The 18,589-nt window shown below is 46.8% G+C and overlaps 1 protein-coding gene across 8 annotated transcripts in view; it reads right to left on the bottom strand.

Moving 5' to 3' along the window:
- The window catches only part of COL16A1 (collagen type XVI alpha 1 chain), a 706,769-nt gene that overhangs the window by 529,654 nt on the left and 158,526 nt on the right, over nucleotides 1-18,589 (bottom strand). For all 8 annotated transcript variants that reach the window (XM_069622515.1, XM_069622517.1, XM_069622520.1 and 5 more), the window contains exon 3: nucleotides 2,649-2,714. In XM_069622515.1, coding sequence (XP_069478616.1) covers nucleotides 2,649-2,714 — 66 coding nt within the window. The remainder of the gene's footprint in view (nucleotides 1-2,648; nucleotides 2,715-18,589) is intronic.

The following is an 18,589-nucleotide window of genomic DNA, read 5'->3' as shown; positions in this document are numbered from 1 at the left end:
GTGCATGCCCCTGCAGGGGCATAATCATCATGGCCATTGCGCACACGTGGGTGTGGCGTGCCCTGTGCTTTGTTAAGGAGCTCGGGGGAAGGGAGTGGCCCTCGACATAGCTATCTGGGGGCCCCCAAATGTTGTGCTACGCCACTGATTGGGCTCAGCTCAGCTTGAACGCATTCAAGTGTGATGTGAATGGTTGAGAGGGGCTGCAAACCCGACCAGGACCCTGCTTTGGTGCAACACTGTTTAAGAAAATAAGCGCTTTAGTGAATCACCCCTTCCCATTCAAACTCCTTGGAAAGGGCTTTGTAGAAGTTTCATTCATGGGCCGGTCCTGTGGGAGGAGGGTCATCTAATAACACATCTCGCTCATAGAGCTCTGAAAATCATCGTGAATGCATTGAGCCCCATTCTCGAGGGAAGTGCAGCCCCACAACTCACCCTGCTAAAAAAAGTTTGAAGAAGAGTCCTGTATCAAAGCCTAGGACATTAAGGTGTTTAGGTCGGCTCTGGGTTGTAGGGGATTGCCTGTCACATAACTTAAAGATAAATGCACACAGCGACAGATGGCCTCAGCTTACTGCCACACAATAGGTCTCTTCGATCGTAGTGATAGCTGACTCATAGATTCATTTATAACCAGAGAATTTAGTTTGATACTAAATCCTGGTCAATGATTTAATTTTGAGGATTTGCTTGTGCAGCATTTTGGTCCTGGGTAAACAGACAGCACACACCTCCCCAGGTCAGTGCTTTTTTGGCTTGTTTAACACATCCATGCCACAGACCACGAGTCTGTGTATTTGGCCTGCGTTAGGGATTTTGGTTACCCTGTTACAAGTACTGCATTATATATGTTTTATATATAGGCCCCATGTCGAATCTAGAAAATGACTTTTCCGAAACATGTGATCATGGACAAATCACGCCTCCCTCTATGCCTCGGTTCTTATATGTGACTGAAATGAAACACAGGTGTTAGACAGTGTCCAGGCAAAGTTTCCTATCAATAGTTTCGAATAACAAAAGTTCAGAAACAAAAGTACCGAAAATAAAAGTTTTGAATGCATTTTTTTTAATATTAAAGGGTTCATTTTAATTTAGTATAGTTAAATAAGTGTTTAAAAAAACGAAAAACAGGAGTTTAAGGGGGCGAACCCCCATAAAAAATAATTTAAAAAAAAATGTGAAACTTTTTTTTTGACACTTTTGTGTCAGAACCTTTGTCAGTCGAAACCTTGACTGTTGAAACAGTCACTAGGAACCTGTTAGACGCAGCTGAAGGTCGTGTGCCATTACTACCCATGATGTCACTTGGGGGCAGGATCAAATGGCATCACTTCATGGGATGTCATCAGAGGTCAAGGGTCATGGGATGTCACTTCCGCTACCCTTGGCATTTTGGTGAAATGACATCACTGAGCAAAAACCTGAAATTATGGGGGTGGAGCAGTACAAACCCAATTAGACCAATAGTATTGGACCACTGGGGTCAGGTGGTGCAGATGCTTCAAGAGCAAACAGCGCGTCTTCAACTGCACTCACCTGTGCACAGGGAACCTGTGTAGTTGATGATTTGACAAAGAGGTGGAGTCTAATTTCCAGAGACCACAGACCTGCTGCACTGCAGCATCCTGCCCTAACGGGAGAAGCTGAAGCTAGCAAACGGGGACACTAGCAGCATAGGGGTTAATATAATCAAGTGGTGAGTTGATAAGGAAGAGATGAACGGTGTCTCTCCTCGCATTGGCTGGGAATGCCATCAATGCTGGAAATGGGAAACATTTACTGGGGGAACCCTCTCCTCCTTGGAGAGGCGGGCGAGGAAAGGGAGGGACTGATCGGAGGGGCCCCAGAACCGGTCACACAACACAATATCTCTTCACAGAACTCAATCTTGGCAATTTGCATAAAAGAAAAGAGCATTATGGGAACATAAAACAGCCCATAATTCAACATTTTAAGCACGTCTTCTAGTGATTTAGCAAGTAACCCTTTTGAGGAAACAATGGAAGTTGGTCTTTGCTATTTACTTTGGTCACAATACTCACCCTAACAATACAATGTCTGTGAATTTCAGGACATATTTACCAGTTTGGACAGCTGCAACATGTATGTAGAGCGGTGGCTGTTTCTGTATTTAGCTTCCCTGTTTCATGAGCTATGGGTTGTTCTGTGAGAGCACATCTGTAAGTTTTCAGGTCTAACAGTGTGAGCCTGAAAGTAAGCACAACTTTGCAGCAGTGTTGCACCATTAACACTGAAAGCGCTCTGGGTGGGGAGAATAATGAATAATTGTTTCAATCCAGGATATGTGCAGACGCTAGAATATCATGGAGGTGCCCAGTGACCACCTTCTCCAGGACCTTGGATGTCCAAAGGGTCCCTGGTGTGGGGGGGTGGAAATAACCGAAGGCAGTTGGAATGGGTGGGGGGGGGTCACTTCTGAAGAGCTTTCAATATTGGGATGTCAGTGTAAAAACATCTAATGTTGAGGTTTGAGAAGATTGTCTGTGCAGTGAGGGTGTGTACAGGGATTGTCAGTGTTCCAACAAAGATTATGTGTAGAAGATTCTGTGAGACGTAGGTCATGCATTGACATATTTTCACCGGGCACCCCCTCTCCCTCTGTTCCCCACATGGAAGCATACCTGACACATTGCCCAGGGTCTGGTCCACCTTCAGTCCGTCCTGCTGCAAACTAGGACACTGGTGACCTGAAGAGAAAGAGAAAGAGCAGTTACTACCTGTTCAGTTATCAATTTCTGACTGTTCCTCTCTCCAGAAAGAGGTGCTTGCTGGGACTTTGAGTGCAATATGCGGACAAGTCACTAACGGGGCGCCAAAGAGACACCCGCCAACACAGTCTCAACTGCATGATTCACTCTAATGGAATCTCACACCAGGGGATGACCAGACCACAGGCAACACGTTTACGTGTACACCCTAACTACATATTTTGAATTTTAAACTGATGAAGTGGTGAGCGTCTCCAAGGGAATTCCACCCTCGGAACTCCAAATGGTAGAAGTGTGACAGCCATTGCAGATTACACATTTCTGTGTATACATTTAGTGCTTGTTGATGCTTTGCCAGAGTTGAGTGGCGGTTCCTCCCCACTGTCTTGATGGACTACACACCACAGGAGAACCACTCTGGTCTTGGCTTACACACCTTCTGCAGAATGCCAGCTTTGAATATACATGGCTGCAGTATGAGTAAAATCGAACAATTTCTAACCCAGCAAACTCTAACCCTATACTTAAGGCTAACCCTATACCTAACCCTAACCCTAACCTTAACCTTATACTTAAACTCTAACTCTAAGATTACCCTAATCATTAACCCTATGTCTAACGTCATTGTTAAACCTAAAATTAACTATAACCAAACTCGAGTATTAGGATTGCACCAAACTGTAGCCTTAACCCTGACCTCATTCTTAAACCTAAGATATAACCCTAAGCAAACCATTAATTTAGGACTAAACCAAACTGTAGCCCTAACCTCATCCTTAAACCTATAAATAACCTTTCCCAAACTCAAATCTTAGGACTAACCCAAATGTTAGCCTTAACCTCATCCTGGAACCTAAAATTAGCCCGAACTAAGTCCTAATCTTAGGACTAACGCAAGATGTAGCTCTAACCCTAATGCTAACCCTTACCCCATTCGTAAACAGTAAATGAACCCTAACCAAACCCTAGTCTTAGGACTAATCCAAATTGTTGGCCTAACCTCATCCTTAAACCTAAAATTAGCCCTAACCAAACCCTGGTCTGAGGACTAACCTAAACTGTAGCTTTAACTCTAATGCTAACCCTAACCTCCTTCTTAAACCTAACAGAGACGAGAGGCTGCCAAAGTGTGATGCTGGAGATGAGAGTCACACTGGGTCTGGCACCGCTCCCATTCGTCCCCAATCATGAACGAAAGAATAAACTGAAAAAGGTTCAGTGAATTGCTAGTAAAACATGAATGATCTTGTAGCCGCCATAAGAGTAGAATAGGTTGTGCGACACAAGAAGGGCGAGGAGTAGTGTGAATTCATAGAAGCAGGGAAAGGTTGCAGAATGCCCAGACAGGGGTACATAAGTAGTATAGAGATGGGCAGGTAGGGAGGGGCTGCAGTATACAAAGGCAGGTAATGATGAATGACGGCGTGCAAGATGCGAAGAACACTAACATGGCAGAGAAAGAGCAGAAGTACCGCCATTATTTAGACCAAACCTTGCTAGGCATCAGTTCTTAAACGTGTGGCACTCCAAATCCATCAGAGAGGATTCTGAAACCACCATGGAACAGTCCTACACAGTCTGAGAGCAGTCTGAAATCATCATGTGGCACTCCTAACCAATCAGAGAGGACTCTGAAACCATCATTGAGCGTTATGAATTCCATATCATATCATATCATATCTTCATGGAGCAGTCCAAATCCATTAGTGAGGACTCTGATACCATCATGGAGAAGTTTTACACAATCTGAGACCAGTATGATATCATCATGTGGTACTCCAAACCAATCAGAGAGGACTCTGACACCATCATGAAGCGGTCCTACACAATCAGAGTACACTCTGATATCATCAAGAAGCACTCCAAACCCATCAGAGAGGGCACTGACATCCTCATAGAGACGTCCAAACCCACCAGGGGGGACTCTAGTCCCATCATGAACCAGTCCTACGCAATCGGAGTACACTCTGATATGATCATGTAGCACTTCAAACCCACCAGAGAGGACTCCAATACCATCATGGAGCAATCCAACCCCATCAGAGAGGACTCTGACACCTTTATGGAGCAGTCCTACACAATCAGAGTACACTCTGATATCATCATGGAGCACTTGCAACAGATGAGCGAGGACTGTGATACCATCATGGAGCAGTCCAAACCCATCAGAGAGGACTCTGATACCATCATGGAACCATCCTAGACAATCAGAGTACACGTTGATATCATCATGAAGCACTCCAAACCCATCAGAGAGGACACTGAAATCCTCATAGAGAAGTGCAAACCCACCAGGGAGGACTCACCATCATGGAGCAGTCCTACACAATCAGAGTACACTCTGATATCATCATGTGGCATTCCAATTCCATCAGAGAGGACTCTGATACCATCATGGAGCAGTCCTACACAATCAGAGCACACTCTGATATCATCATGTGGCATTCCAATTCCATCAGAGAGGACTGTGATACCATTATGGAGCAGTCCTACACAATCAGAGCACACTCTGATATCATGGAGCACGTCAAATCCATCAGAGAGGACCCTGAAATCATCACGGAGCAGTCTGAATCCATCAGAGAGGACTCCCATACCATCATGGAGCCATACACACCCATCAGAGAGGACTCTGATGCCATCATGGAGCAGCCCTACACAATCCTAGAGTAGTCTTATATCATCATGTAGCACTCCTAACCCATCGGAGAGGACTCTGACACCATCATGGAGAAGTTCAAACCCATCAGAGAAGACTCTGATGCCATCATGGAGCAGTCCTACACAATCGCAGAATAGTCTGATCTCATCATGTGGCACTCCACACCAATCAGAGAGGACTCTGACACCATCATGGAGCAGCCCTAACCACCAGCGTACACTCTGATATCATAATGGGGCACTTCAAAGCCATCATAGAGGACTCGGATGCCATCATGTGGCACTCCAAACCCATCACAGAGAACTCTGATACCAGCATGGAGCAGTTTTACACTATCTGAGAAGACTCTGATACCACCATGAAGCAGACCTACACAATCAGAGTACACTGTGATATGATCATGGAGCACCCCAAACCCATCAGAGAGGACTCTGACACCATCATGGAGCACCCCTAACCATCAGAGTACACTCTGATATCATAATGGGGCACTTCAAAGCCATAGTAGAGGACTCGGATGCCATCATGTGGCACTCCAAACCCATTGGAGAGGGCTCTGATACCAGCATGGAGCAGTTTTACACTATCTGAGAAGACTCTGATACCACCATGAAGCAGACCTACACAATCAGAGTACACTGTGATATGATCATGGAGCACCCCAAACCCATCAGAGAGGACTCTGACACCATCATGGAGCACCCCTAACCATCAGAGTACACTCTGATATCATAATGGGGCACTTCAAAGCCATAGTAGAGGACTCGGATGCCATCATGTGGCACTCCAAACCCATTGGAGAGGGCTCTGATACCAGCATGGAGCAGTCTTACTCTATCTGAGAAGACTCTGATACCAGCATGAAGCAGACCTACACAATCAGAGTACACTGTGATATGATCATGGAGCACCTCAAACCCATCAGAGAGGACTCTGACACCATCATGGAGCACCCCTAACCATCAGAGTACACTCTGATATCATCATAGAACACTCCAAATCCATCAGCGAGGACGCTGATAACATCATGGAGCAGTCCTAACCCATTAGAGAGCAGTCTGATACCATCACAGAGCAGTCCTAACCCATCAGAGCGGACTCTGATGGCACCATGGAGCAGCCCTACAACATCAGAGAGGAGTCGGATGCCATCACGGAGCAATGAGATGCCATCATGGAGGCAACTCTCACCATCATGGAGCAGTCCAGGGCTATCACAAAGCAATCTGGTATCTTCATGGGGATTATACCACCTTGATGGAGTACTCCCACGATATCCTAGAGAAGCCCCTTGCCATCGCGGAGTCGTTCCTTGTCATCAAGAAACGGCCTCCTACCATCCTGCAGCAGGTCCTAACAATCATGGAGCAATCGCTTCCCATCACAGAGCAGTCCTTTGCCATCATGATGCCGTCCGTTTCCACCATGGAAGTGTCGTATCCTCTCTGAGTGGTCCAGGTAAGGTATACAGTAGTCTAAGTACACCAGAAGGTACGGAAGGTCTCTCTCAGGCACCGGGAGAGGCCTGACGTTGGTTCTGTGCCCTGGTGTGTCATCCCAAGTAGATTCAATAACAGACTAGTGCTCCTAGAACACAGATCTCTCACTTTGAGGAGCTGAGGCCTAGGTCCAACATCAATTCAGGAGCCAAGCCAGGCGTCTGGAACTCATTCCTGCAGCAGAACCTGGAGGGCCTTTGTTGTGTGTCCATCAGTGCTTAATCATCCGGTATCTGAAGAGAACAGCGGCAAAGCGCCCAGATAGACTGAGACACACTGGGTGGGGGGCTTGCACTATATGCCTGGCGCTGTGCTACTCCCTGCGCTCGCAGGAACTACAGACAGGAGAGTTGAGGGGGTGGGGGGAACTACTCCCACATGCGAGCAGAGAGGTTCCACTGCACTCACTGTTTCACCCCTCCCGTATGGAGCAGTGCCACTGTGATATGTTTACTGTTTTACCCACAAAAGAGAAGGGGTCCCCTATAACTGCCCAGTGCCGGAAATGGAACATATTTACTGGGGGAACTCCTCTCATCCTTTGAGGGGCGGGTCCATGGGAAGGAGGTGCTGGGCCGAGGCGAGGGACGTGGACACAGGCCAGGTCATGCAATATAGTATCTCTTCATGGAACCTATCCAGGCGATTTGCATAAAATCAAAGAGCATTATGGGAACATAAGAATGTCTACAATTTTACATTTGAAACATGTCACAGTAATTCAGTAAGAAACACTTTTGAGTGGAAGTTCAATTCTGGGGTTTTAATTGGTCACAAAACTCATCCTAATATAAACATATCTGTAAATTGCAAGACATATATACCAGTATGGACACGTGTAAAACATATCTGAGGCTTTGGCTGATTCTGTGTTCAGTTTTTCCATCTTACTGAAAGTGTCTGCCTGTTGAAACATGGCTTGTTTGTGCGTGGTGCTCTGAAGCTGAGTAATCACACCTTTAAAAAAGGATTAAGATGTCTGATTTAATATGAATACATGTGACTGCTTTTAATAGAAAATATAAGCAGTAGAAAATATGCTTATATTTCAAAGAGCCTGGTCCTTCCCGTGGACATCCTTTGGGCCCTCTGGTGGGGCCAACTCCTAGGTGAGGGAGTGAGGGGCCAGGAACAATATTTTTACTCTAGGGATGGGCTCGGTATGAAAAAGTGTGAAGACCACTGGGTTAGAGGTCAAAGGTGGGCTCTGGGTTTTTAAAGATGTAGATGCTTTGATGAAAGGTTATCATGTTTTTATGGCGTCAATCAGGGCTTTAAGTGAGCCGGGGCTAGCAGTGCCAAGCTCTGGCAGTCTCTAGAAACAGCTCCCAAGCTGGAGTCCACCCCAACTGCCCAACCATGCCGACCCCTCAGGCAGCCGTGTAGCCGCTGCGCTGCACAGTTTCACAGAGTGCCTGCAGGTGTCAGCACTTCGAAGCTACTGACATCTGCAGACAGCCAGTGTAACCATGGCTTCCGCTACACGGCTGCCAGATGACTTTGAACTCCGAAACAGAAGGAGGGCTGGAGGCCCAGTCTCTCCTTTTGTTTCCGAGTAAAGGGTCCCCATGCAACCTGAAGACATTTAAACGAAGCTCCATGATGTGTGATGACTCTTTACTTGGAAACCAAAGGAGTGACTGGGCAGCCTAGTCCTCCTCCTGTTCCCGAGTACAGAGTCATCATGCAGCAGGCAGTCGTTTCATTCAAGGAGCCCTGGTTTTTAACCACGCGGCCCCTTGAATGAAAGGGCTGCCTGTGAGAGCTGGGGCACACTGGTGTCACACCTTTGGTGCGCCCACCTGGTGGCCCCCATTGGAGGGGGGGGCTCTTGTTAGGGAGCGTGGCCTAAGTACACACACATTTAGGCCATGACCCCTGATGAGAATACCCCACCCCTCCCCCCCCGATTTAGCATCCCACTGCAGTCGATATTATTCAGGAGATCGGAATCCCAGCACACAATGGGAATCTGTGTTCAGTGCCGAGAAAACGTGTGGTCGGAGAAACATGCGAGAGGGCCGAGAATAGATTCTCTGCGTGTTCCAGCCCCGGGCCCACATACAAAAAGAAGGAAAGAATACGCCATTAAAACGACCCCGTCTATCGGACGTCATGAGGGAGGAATGTGCATGGGGGGGGGGGGGAGTGGGCATGATCGCCAGTGCCCGGAGTAGACCCGTCCAATCAGACCCACCTCGTGCAGTGATCATTAGGGACCATTGGTCATACTTATGCAATGAGGGTTATCTTAACAGGGTCTCTAGGACCAAGAGAGGTGCCACAGGCCTCTGCTTCAGAGCCTGAGGAAGGGTCGTGGGTGGCCTGGCATTTCAGAGGGACGTGTCTTCCATTGCAGATCTGCCACCGGGGGTGGGCACTTGAAGGCCAGCCAGTTCAGCTTATAGTTGATTAAGGCATCCACTGGGAGCCAGCGCTTGGAAGTCCTGGCCTGTGAGACATGGTCAGACTTTATGTGTCCAGAGGTAAGTCTGCCTTCCACATCCTGTGCACTCTAGAGTTTGAGTTAATTCCCCCGGTGAGCCAGAGTACAGCTCATTGAGGTAGTCTCGCCTTGCATTGAACGCTGCACGGATGATAGGGGGTGGAGTGTCTGGCGAGGCACCAGAGGCACCCGGCGTCTTGATGGAGCCCATCAGTACATATAGTTCCGGAACAGAGCTTCAAGATTCATGCCTCGCTACAGAGGGACACCAAGACTGCACACTTTGATTGGCTGAGTATATGGTTCCGTCACTAGTGCTGGAATTTCAGTTTACCTCGTGGCAATCAGTCTTTACTCTGTTCCGGGGAAAGAGACTGCCCTGCATCCAGCTTCTGATGGTCTTGGGGAACTTGAGCAGAGGAGGGGAGCAGCAGTAGTTGGAGTAGACCAGGATCAAAGCCGAGCGTCCACAGCATATGATTGGGGGCACACTCGTGTGGCCGGCTTGGCAAAGACAGGGGCAGCATAGACCTTCCACAGCACGGAGGGATCAGGAAGATCCCAGAAGTCAGGATCTGCCAGACAATGTTGTCTTCCGAGGTGTCAGATATCCTTGAATCCTTTTAGGAGGGTTGCCTCTGGCTTTGCCAGCTGCCACCAGTCTCTCCAATTTCATTGGCACGGTCAATACTACCAAAGGCCAGCGAGTGGCATGGGAAACTTGCAGAGACACAAGATTGCACAAGTCCCTGAAAACTTTAGACTGGACCCTGGATCACTGAGAAATTGTTAAAAGTATCCCAACATTCCACTTTTCAGCAGTCAGTGAGTCAAGGAAGATCTGGAGGTTGGGACTGTAGCACCTGCAGTAAGCTCTGCAATGAACCCAGAGGATATCTCACAAGCTTTACACCGAATGCTTTCGACAGAAATACCTGCTCTGAAGAATACAATGGAAACAGATGAAAGTCCCCAATCACTGGTACAATTGGGCATTTCTAACTGCATGGACTGTAATTTTAAGTGCCAATAGTGTCAGTCCAATGCTGTGTCGACCTTGCTCAAGACAAATTCCACCTTCAGATCTATTCTAAGGCCTCCAGGTGGACAAAAAGGACATACAACTCTGATCATATGAGTGAAGCAGCTAAAGTAGAAGAGCATTCAACATCATCCATGAAGCCAAGAGTACTCAGCATCGTCCATAAACCGAGGAGGATTCAACATCATCCATGAAGCCAAGACTGCTCAGCATCGTCCATAAACCGAGGAGGATTCAACATCATCCATGAAGCCAAGAGTACTCATCATCATCTATGAGATGTCCAGGAAGCTAATAGCATTCAACATCGTCCATGAACCCAAGTGTGTTCAACACCATCCATGAACCCAGAGTGCTCCTCATCATCTATGAGATGTCCAGGAAGCTAATATCATTCAACATCGTCCATGAACCCAAGTGTGTTCAACACCATCCATAAACCCAGAGTGCTCCTCATCATTTATGAGATGTCCAGGAACCTAATAGTATTCAACATCGTCCATGAACCCAAGAGTGTTCAACATCATCCATAAACCGAGGAGGATTCAACACCATCCATGAACCAAAGAGTGCTCATCATCATCTATGAGATGTCCAGGAAGCTAATAGCATTCAACATCGTCCATGAACTCAAGAGTGTTCAACATCATCGATGAACCCAAGAATACTCATCATCATCTTTGAACCCAAGTGTGTTCAACACCATCCATGAACCCAAGAGTGCTCATCATCATCTATAAACCCAAGTGTGTTCAACACCATCCATGAGCCCAAGAGTGCTCATCATCATCTATAAACCCAAATGTGTTCAACACCATCCATGAACCCCAGAGTGCTCCTCATCATCTATGAGATTTCCAGGAACCTAATAGCATTCAACATCGTCCATGAACCCAAGAGTGTTCAATATCGTCCATGAACCCAAGAGTGTTCAACATCGTCCATGAACCCAAGAGTATTCAGCTTCATCCATGAACCCAAGTGTGTTCAACACCATCCATGAACCCCAGAGTGCTCATCATCATCTATGAGATTTCCAGGAACCTAATAGCATTCAACATTGTCCATGAACCCAAGAGTGTTCAATATCGTCCATGAACCCAAGAGTGTTCAACATCGTCCATGAACCCAAGAGTATTCAGCTTCATCCATGAACCCAAGTGTGTTCAACACCATCCATGAACCCAGAGTGCTCATCATCATTTATGAGATGTCCAGGAACCTAATAGTATTCAACATCGTCCATGAACCCAAGAGTGTTCAACACCATCCATGAACCCAAGTTTGTTCAACATCATCCATGAGCCCAAGGGTGCTCAACAACATCCATGAACCCAGAGTGCTCATCATCATCTCTGAGATGTCCAGGAACCTAATAGAATTCAACATCGTCCATGAACTCAAGAGTATTCAGCCTCACTCATGAACCCAAGTGTGTTCAGCAACATCAATTGGGGCAGGATGATAGGTCAGGGGCAATGTATTTGTCTTAGAAGGAAGACAATTCAGAGCATCGCAGGATCGTGTTTTGTACCCCATGGTTCAAAACCTGATCCCACGCTTAGAGACTGGTCTCCGGCATAAAGAGTGATATAAAAGAAAACTCAGAGGCTTAATCAATGAAAAAGCGTGTTCAACCAACATCGTCCATTGAATGTCCATAAACCAAAGCACATTCAACATCATCCATGAACCTGACTATTCAACAATGTCCATGAAATGAGGAGTATCCAAAATCAGCCGTGAACCCAAGAGTATTCAACATGGCCCGTAATCTGAAGAGGATTCAACATCGTCCATGAACCCAAGAGTATTCAACAATATCCATGAACCCAAGTGTGTGCAACATCATCCATGAAATGTCCACAAACCGAAGCGTATTTGACTTTGTCTATGAACCGGAGAGTATTCATCTAAGAACCTGAGTATTCAACATTGTCCATGAAATTAGGAGATTCCAACATCGGCCATTAACCCAACTGTATTCAAAAGCGGCCAAGAACCTAAGAGTATTCAACATTATCTATGAATCAAAGTGTATTGAACATCATATATGAGCCTAAGAAGATTCACCACCATCCTTGAACGGATTAATTCCAGTAGAACTGAAAAGTACATTGTGTTACCCAACAACATGTTGTTGGCTGTGTCAAGTCTAAAGAATTCATCGCTGTACCATCCTTATAGCTCTGCTCCGGTACATGCAGCGATTACACACAGCCATGAATGTGGATAGGTCTTCGCGCCTTGAAACACTTGTGTATAGGTGTGTTATAAATGCCATATCATATCATATCATAAAATACCAACCAAATGTCAAGCCTTTGATGAGTCAGCAGAGCTGTCTCTAGCAACACGCATCTTGGGGTTCTTCCCAACTCTCAGGGTTGACGTTACAGAACTTATGATTGCTTCTTCCATCAGGAACATGCTTCCAAACACATTGAAACATGCAAGTATCACTAATCTGCTGAGGAAACTCGTCATCGATCCCAAAGCGTTATCGAACATTCCACATTAACTCCAAAACACTATAGAAATGGGTAACAGGACAGCTTCAGGGGTCTGTTAATAGCACGAGTCACGGCCAGGCCAATCGGATCTTCCAGATCCAGGACGCAACCCACTGACCCTCCTAGTTACTCCGTTAACTCAACATTTACGCGCGTCGCTTGGAACAGGTTACAGGCTGTAATGCCCCCTGCAGTGCCAGATGTGCATTAGTGATGCCTTCATTAGGGATACAGCGAGCTGCACAGACTGCTTGGAACTCATGCACTGCCCGATCGAGGAAAGCTACCTTTCGTTAAATTATAGCAGGGATTCTGGCACTGGGGCGGTGCCGGATACAATGGGATACTGTAAACAAGTGCCAACAACCCGGGCAACGGCCGCCGTCTTAGAGTGAACATATTGCCCTGATCTTAAGGAGTTCCCTCCTCCCAAAAACATAGTGGTAAAGTGTGATCCCTTCAAGCCACCCAAACTCCAGAGTCTGCCACCAGTCTTCATAACCAACTACCAAGTGGAGCTCACCTGATCTCTGGTCCAGGCGTAGAGGCGTTGCTAGAGGGGGGCTTAGGGGGCTATAGCCCTGGGTCTTTTGCTTGTAGCCCTGGATAGATTCTCAGGAGCTACAACCAAAAGGTTAGCTAGCCCTGTTTCCCGCCATGAGCATAGCCCCAGATCTTTTCCAGGCCTAGCAACACCCCCGGTGGACTTCCTGAGTGTACTTTACACTCACCTGCGCATAGAGTGACGCAATAAACTTCAGAGAGGGAAATATGAGGTGCATTTTGAACCCGCTGTAAGCTCACCCCACTGGCTCCAAGTGGAGTCCATGATTACGCTCAAAGACCTCTGTGTCAAGCGCATGGCCTTATGGGTCCAGGGCACAAGATTCTCGCTGGGGTTGTACCCCACCATGCACCAGGATTCTCCAACTTAGAAACTCAGGCCATCATGCAACCAAAGTGCAGGTGTCAAAGTCATAGGGGCCAATCCCTTCATATAGAAGGGCCCAGTCCCCCATCCAGAAATGAATACACAAACCACGTGCCCTTCAGTAAAGCCCAATAGAGCACATAGCTCATACCGTGGAGTGTGCAACCCATAGCGCAAGGCCCAATAGAGCACATAGCTCATACTGTGGAGCGTGCAACTCATACCGTAAGGTCCAATAGAGCACGTAACTCATACTGTGGAGCGTGCAAGTCATAGCGTAAGGTCCAACAGAACACGTAGCTCATACTGTGGAGTGTGCAACTCATACCGTAAGGTCCAATAGAGCACGTAACTCATACTGTGGAGCGTGCAAGTCATAGCGTAAGGTCCAATAGAGCACGTAGCTCATACTGTGGAGCATGCAACTTATAGCATAAAGCCCAATAGTGCATGTAGCAGATACTGTGGAGCATGCAACTCATAGCATAAGGCCCAAAAGCATATGTAGCTCATACTGTGGAGCGTGCAAGTCATAGCGTAAGGTACAATAGAGCACGTTACTCATACCGTGGAGCGTGCAACTCATAGCGTAAGACACAGTAGAGCACGTAGCTCATACTGTGGAGCATGCAACTCATAGCATAAGGCCCAAAAGCATATGTAGCTCATACTGTGGAGCGTGCAAGTCATAGCGTAAGGTCCAATAGAGCACGTTACTCATACCGTGGAGCGTGCAACTCATAGCGTAAGACACAGTAGAGCACGTAGCTCATACTGTGGAGCATGCAACTCATAGCATAAGGCCCAAAAGCATGCGTAGCTCATACTGTGGAGCGTGCAACTCATAGCATAAGGTCCAATAGAGCGCTTAGCTCATACTGTGGAGCGTGCAACTCATAGCATAAGGTCCAATAGAGCGCTTAGCTCATACTATGGAGCGTGCAACTCACACCATAAGGTCCAATAGAGCACGTAGCTCATACCGTGGAGCGTGCAACTCATAGCCTAAGGCCCAATAGTGCATTTAGCTGATACTGTGGAGCGTGCAACTCATAGCATAAGGCCCAATAGAGCATGTAGGTCATACTGTGGAGCGTGCAACTCATAGCATAAGGCCCAATGGAGCACATAGTTTATACTCTGGGGCGTGCAACTCATAGCGTACGGCTCAATAGAGCACGTACCGTGAACAGATGCTCCCTAACCCCACCTCACTGACTTCCCTCACTATCACCTACGATTAAAACCCATGTTCATTTTTACTTTTCTTCCACCACCGCGCTCTACAAACTCTTCCCCTCAAACCTCCTGCTATTTGCACTGTGTGTACTTACTAACAGGTTATGTACCCGCAAGGGTTACGGAGTGGAAACAAAGAGGACTGATCACTGTTAGATGAAAAAAATATGTAAGGAAGATGAACTGTCCAAGGTCATCCACAGAGTCAGTTGTAAAGCCAGGATGCATTATTATTATTATTAGTGGTTAGGGCACTCAAAAGTCCTTATAAATGCCACTGGCTTGCTTTCCTCACATTCCTGGCACTCCTTACGGCGTATTGCTAGATGCCACTAGTCTACCGGAGTCACCTACCCAGTGCCATAGACACTGTAGGGCATGAGGGGCAAAGGCCATCCTGATTGTAGCAGAGCCAAGCCTGCCCTTCTGGTCATAGCCCTTTCATGAAAGCTGATGACAGTGCATATTTGTTTGTTTATGCACAAAAACATGGTCAACTTTTTTAATGGACCTTCAAATATGTTGCACCTTATGCATAACCATTATCTATCTACATTACGAGTTCAAAAAAACGCCGGCTCTTCTGGGGTGTGTCCAAGTCTTGAAAGTAGTAGAGTTCATTGGGCAAGATCTCAAGTTATCCCATGCAGGTGCGAAATAATCAACCAGTCTTGGCTTTTAGGCTCACACCACATTGCATTCTGGGACTTGAAGTCCTGCATTAAAAAAAAAAAAACTATGCAGAAAGTCTGATTGACCTAATAAGAATGGCAGGGCATTCGGACCATGATTTGAGTGTTTCCTGTGAGTGAAGTCGGTGGATTAGAAAAGGGAACAGTGATTAGTCTGCAATACCAGCTTTAGAACGCTCACACTCTACAGCGATTGCACGTGCATATCACTGTTGTGCCGCAGAAGAGAACAAGTGCCTTAATAATTATTTAGCTAGCACTAACCGAGCTGCCAAGCAGTGGATCTCAGTATTCGCGCCTAGAAACACTTGTGTGCAGGCGTGTTATAAATGCCACATCATATCACATCATACTAAAAGGCGGTAGAATACAGAGAGAGTACAGCGGAGAGGGCTGGGGAGGGGTGCCTTGAATGGTTGGGGCTCATCTCATTGGGCCAGGCTCAGATATGCATAGATCACCTTAGATCTTTGCGGGCTGTGCACGCAGTGGCTCAAATTCTGCATGGGTCCTTCTTGATTTTCATTCTTACACAGTCGATAAGATAAGTACCAATTAGTTGGGAAAAATGTACATTATAATGCTGTTAAAATGGCCTTCCCAAGTTTAAACGTCGGCTCGCTTGTGGGTGTACACAGAAGCAGGGGTGTTGCTAGGTCTGGAAAAGATCCGGGGCTACGCTAATGTCGGGATTGTCGGGTCTCAGGGCTAGCTAGCCTTTAGGTTGCAGCCGCTGTGCTTCTATCCGAGGCTACAATCAAAAGACCCAGGGCTATCACCTTCCCAGCCCCAACCTAGCAACGCCTCTGTACAGAAATAAACACTTCATTTAAATAAATATGTCCCCCTTAGTTTACGGTGGACCCATGCCCTACTCCCAGGCGGATACGGTGCATGCGCACCCTAGAGTGACATCCTGGCTACAGAACTGCACCTTGCACATCATCAGTCTTACTCTGCTCTTGCAACACTTCTCTATAGCTCCACCTACACTTTCCCCCACCTCGACTTCTTTACACGTTTTCAGAACTAACCTTCTACAGCTGAGTTAACGTACTTTCCCTCAGCACTGGAGAACTCCCCCAGCCTGCCACATTCACAGGCTCTGTACCCTGGGTATTGCAGGCCCCTCCCCTGTTTATCTGTCTCTGCACCTGGATTGCAGTGATATGATATGATATGATATGATGTGATGTGGCATTTATAACGCGCCTGTACACAAGTGTTTCTAGGTGTGACAAGACATGGAGGGGAAAACAAAGGGAGGACAAAATAACGATCTTAATAGGCCTTGTGTCATTCATATCCTGCAAGTTCAGGGAAGAGGGAGTGGGAGAAGTGCCAGGGGGGGGGGGGGAATGGTTTACTGGGTTATCCATTGAGACATGGAAGCAGGTAAGCTCATGAAGCACTAATAAGCATGGGACTCCATTTACTCCGGAAGTCTTTTCCAACTTCTAGAAGTATTCTTGGGCCCAACAGGTTTATTTTACTCTCACCTTGAATCCTTTCCAAGGGATTAGGAACAGGGGTCAACCATGATTAGCACATCGGGTGCTTTGGACTGTAACTCCCAGGATCCCTCACCATCGACCAGGCTGGCTAGGACTGATGGGAGTTGTATTCCACAGCATCAGGAGCACCACTCCTTGTTCACTGTCTTTTGTGCTTGCTCCTATGTGACTGGTAGAAATGTAATGCCTGTATGCACACTGCACCCCCCAGAGTCCTTACTAGGAAGGACACCAGTAGCTATTTTAGGCACTCCTCTCTGAGGCGTAGCTCACACTCCGCTTCACCATTTGTACTCAGTTGGGAGGTTGTCAGGTGTTATATTGTAGAACCTGTTGTTCCGGCTGCTTATGCGTAGAAGTATAGGACCTTTTGGCTACTGACAGAAAGAACTCAAGACCCACCTTTTCAAGGAGTTTCTCCTCCTCAACACCCAGGCCAGCACATCGCCCCTCGTGCAACCTCCCTCTCTAGATGCTACCCGTCCTCACCACCCTGTGCAGCTGTACCCCTCCACTGTGCCCGTCTTTATCCTACCCCTGCTGTATATCTGTTCTGTTGTTACCTCTGAAAAGCGCACCATTATTCACCTGTAATGTTGTAACCTCTGTAAAGCACTCCAAAATGCATCTCTCCTGTTGTATACCTCTGTAAAATGCTCTGTTCTGCATCTGTACTGTTGTATACCTCTGTAGAGCACTCCTGTTCCGTATCTGTAATAGTGTATACCCCTGTAAAGCACACCTAAATGCATCCCTCCTGTTGTATACCTCTGTAAAATGGTCTGTTGTGTATCTGTACTGTTCTATACCTCTGTAATGTGCTCTGTTATGCATCTGTACTGTGTATACCTCTGTAAAGCGCTCCGTTGCATATCTGTACTGTTCTACACCCCTAAAAAGTGGTCCATCATGCATCTGTACTGTTGTATACCTCTGTAAAGCACTCCGTTATGCATCTGTACTGTTGTATACCTCTGTAAAGTCCTCTGTTATGCATCTGTACTGTTGTGACCTCTGAAAAGCACTCTGTTATGCATCGGTACTGTTGTACACCTCTGAAAAGCGCTCTGTTATGCATCGGTACTGTTGTACACCTCTGTAAAGTACTCCATTATGCATCTGTACTGTTGTATACCTCTGTAAAGTACTCCGTCATGCATCTGTACTGTTGTATACCTCTGGAAAGTACTCTGTTACTCATCCGTACTGTTGTACACCTCTGTAAAGTGCTCTGTTATGCATCGGCACTGTTGTACACCTCTGTAAAGTGCTCTGTTATGCATCTGTACTGTTGTGACCTCTGTAAAGTACTCCGT

Source organism: Ambystoma mexicanum, chromosome 11 (assembly GCF_040938575.1).
Source record: "Ambystoma mexicanum isolate Mex_15411 chromosome 11, UKY_AmexF1_1, whole genome shotgun sequence".
Taxonomy (NCBI): Eukaryota; Metazoa; Chordata; class Amphibia; order Caudata; family Ambystomatidae; genus Ambystoma; species Ambystoma mexicanum.
Note: the sequence above shows the minus strand (reverse complement) of the source record. Positions and strands in the feature narration are given on the sequence as shown.